General features: G+C 62.7%; 1 protein-coding gene across 1 annotated transcript in view; it reads right to left on the reverse strand.

Annotated features, from left to right (window-relative positions):
• Positions 1-617, reverse strand: part of LOC104125778 (trem-like transcript 4 protein) — a 7,948-nt gene that overhangs the window by 6,006 nt on the left and 1,325 nt on the right. The window contains exon 2 of the mRNA XM_035893741.1: positions 6-528. Within this exon, the coding sequence (XP_035749634.1) occupies positions 6-528 (523 nt within the window). The remainder of the gene's footprint in view (positions 1-5; positions 529-617) is intronic.

Below are 617 nucleotides of genomic sequence, written 5' to 3' on the forward strand. Positions count from 1 at the left end.
CCCACCATCCCCGCTTGGCTGCCAGTGGGTACTCACTCTTGGACACAGAGAGCCTGACCTCCATTTTCTCCATGAGGTGAGAGCCTCTGTAGGTTGCACACCAGTACACGCCGCTGTCCCGGGCCTGCAGCTTCTCCATGGTGATGGTGACAGTCCTGTTCCAGGTGTTATCCTGGATCAATGTTCTGTCTGCCAGAGCTCTGCTGTTACGCCGCGTTGAACGGTAATCTGTCCTTGCCACAACTTTACACTCACTCTGACCTTCTTTTCGACACCAGGCTTTTGTCCCTGTGCTGTACCCCAGGGTGCTGTACGGGCACCGCACAGAGAGACGGTCCAACTCGTGCTTGTTCAACTCTGCGGAACAGCACGTGTGGTCAGTGCCGCGCGAGCGGTGGGCACACGGGCATCCGCCCCCCGGCCTGAGCTGGGCACCTGGGCCAAACTCTGCCCTGGGGCAGCTCCCTCCCGCGGGCCCGTCAGTCAGGGCAGGGGTGCGGTAGGGCAGGAGAAGAGGGAGCCGAGAGCCTGCGGGGCAGCTGGGGCTGTGGGGCTCCTTCACACCGTGCTTGCGTGAGCAGGGAAGGTGGGGAGCAAGGCTGGGGAGGGTGGGGGCT

The sequence above is a fragment of the Egretta garzetta genome, unplaced genomic scaffold (genome assembly GCF_000687185.1).
Source record: "Egretta garzetta isolate BGI_Z169 unplaced genomic scaffold, ASM68718v1 scaffold105, whole genome shotgun sequence".
Lineage (NCBI taxonomy): Eukaryota > Metazoa > Chordata > Aves > Pelecaniformes > Ardeidae > Egretta > Egretta garzetta.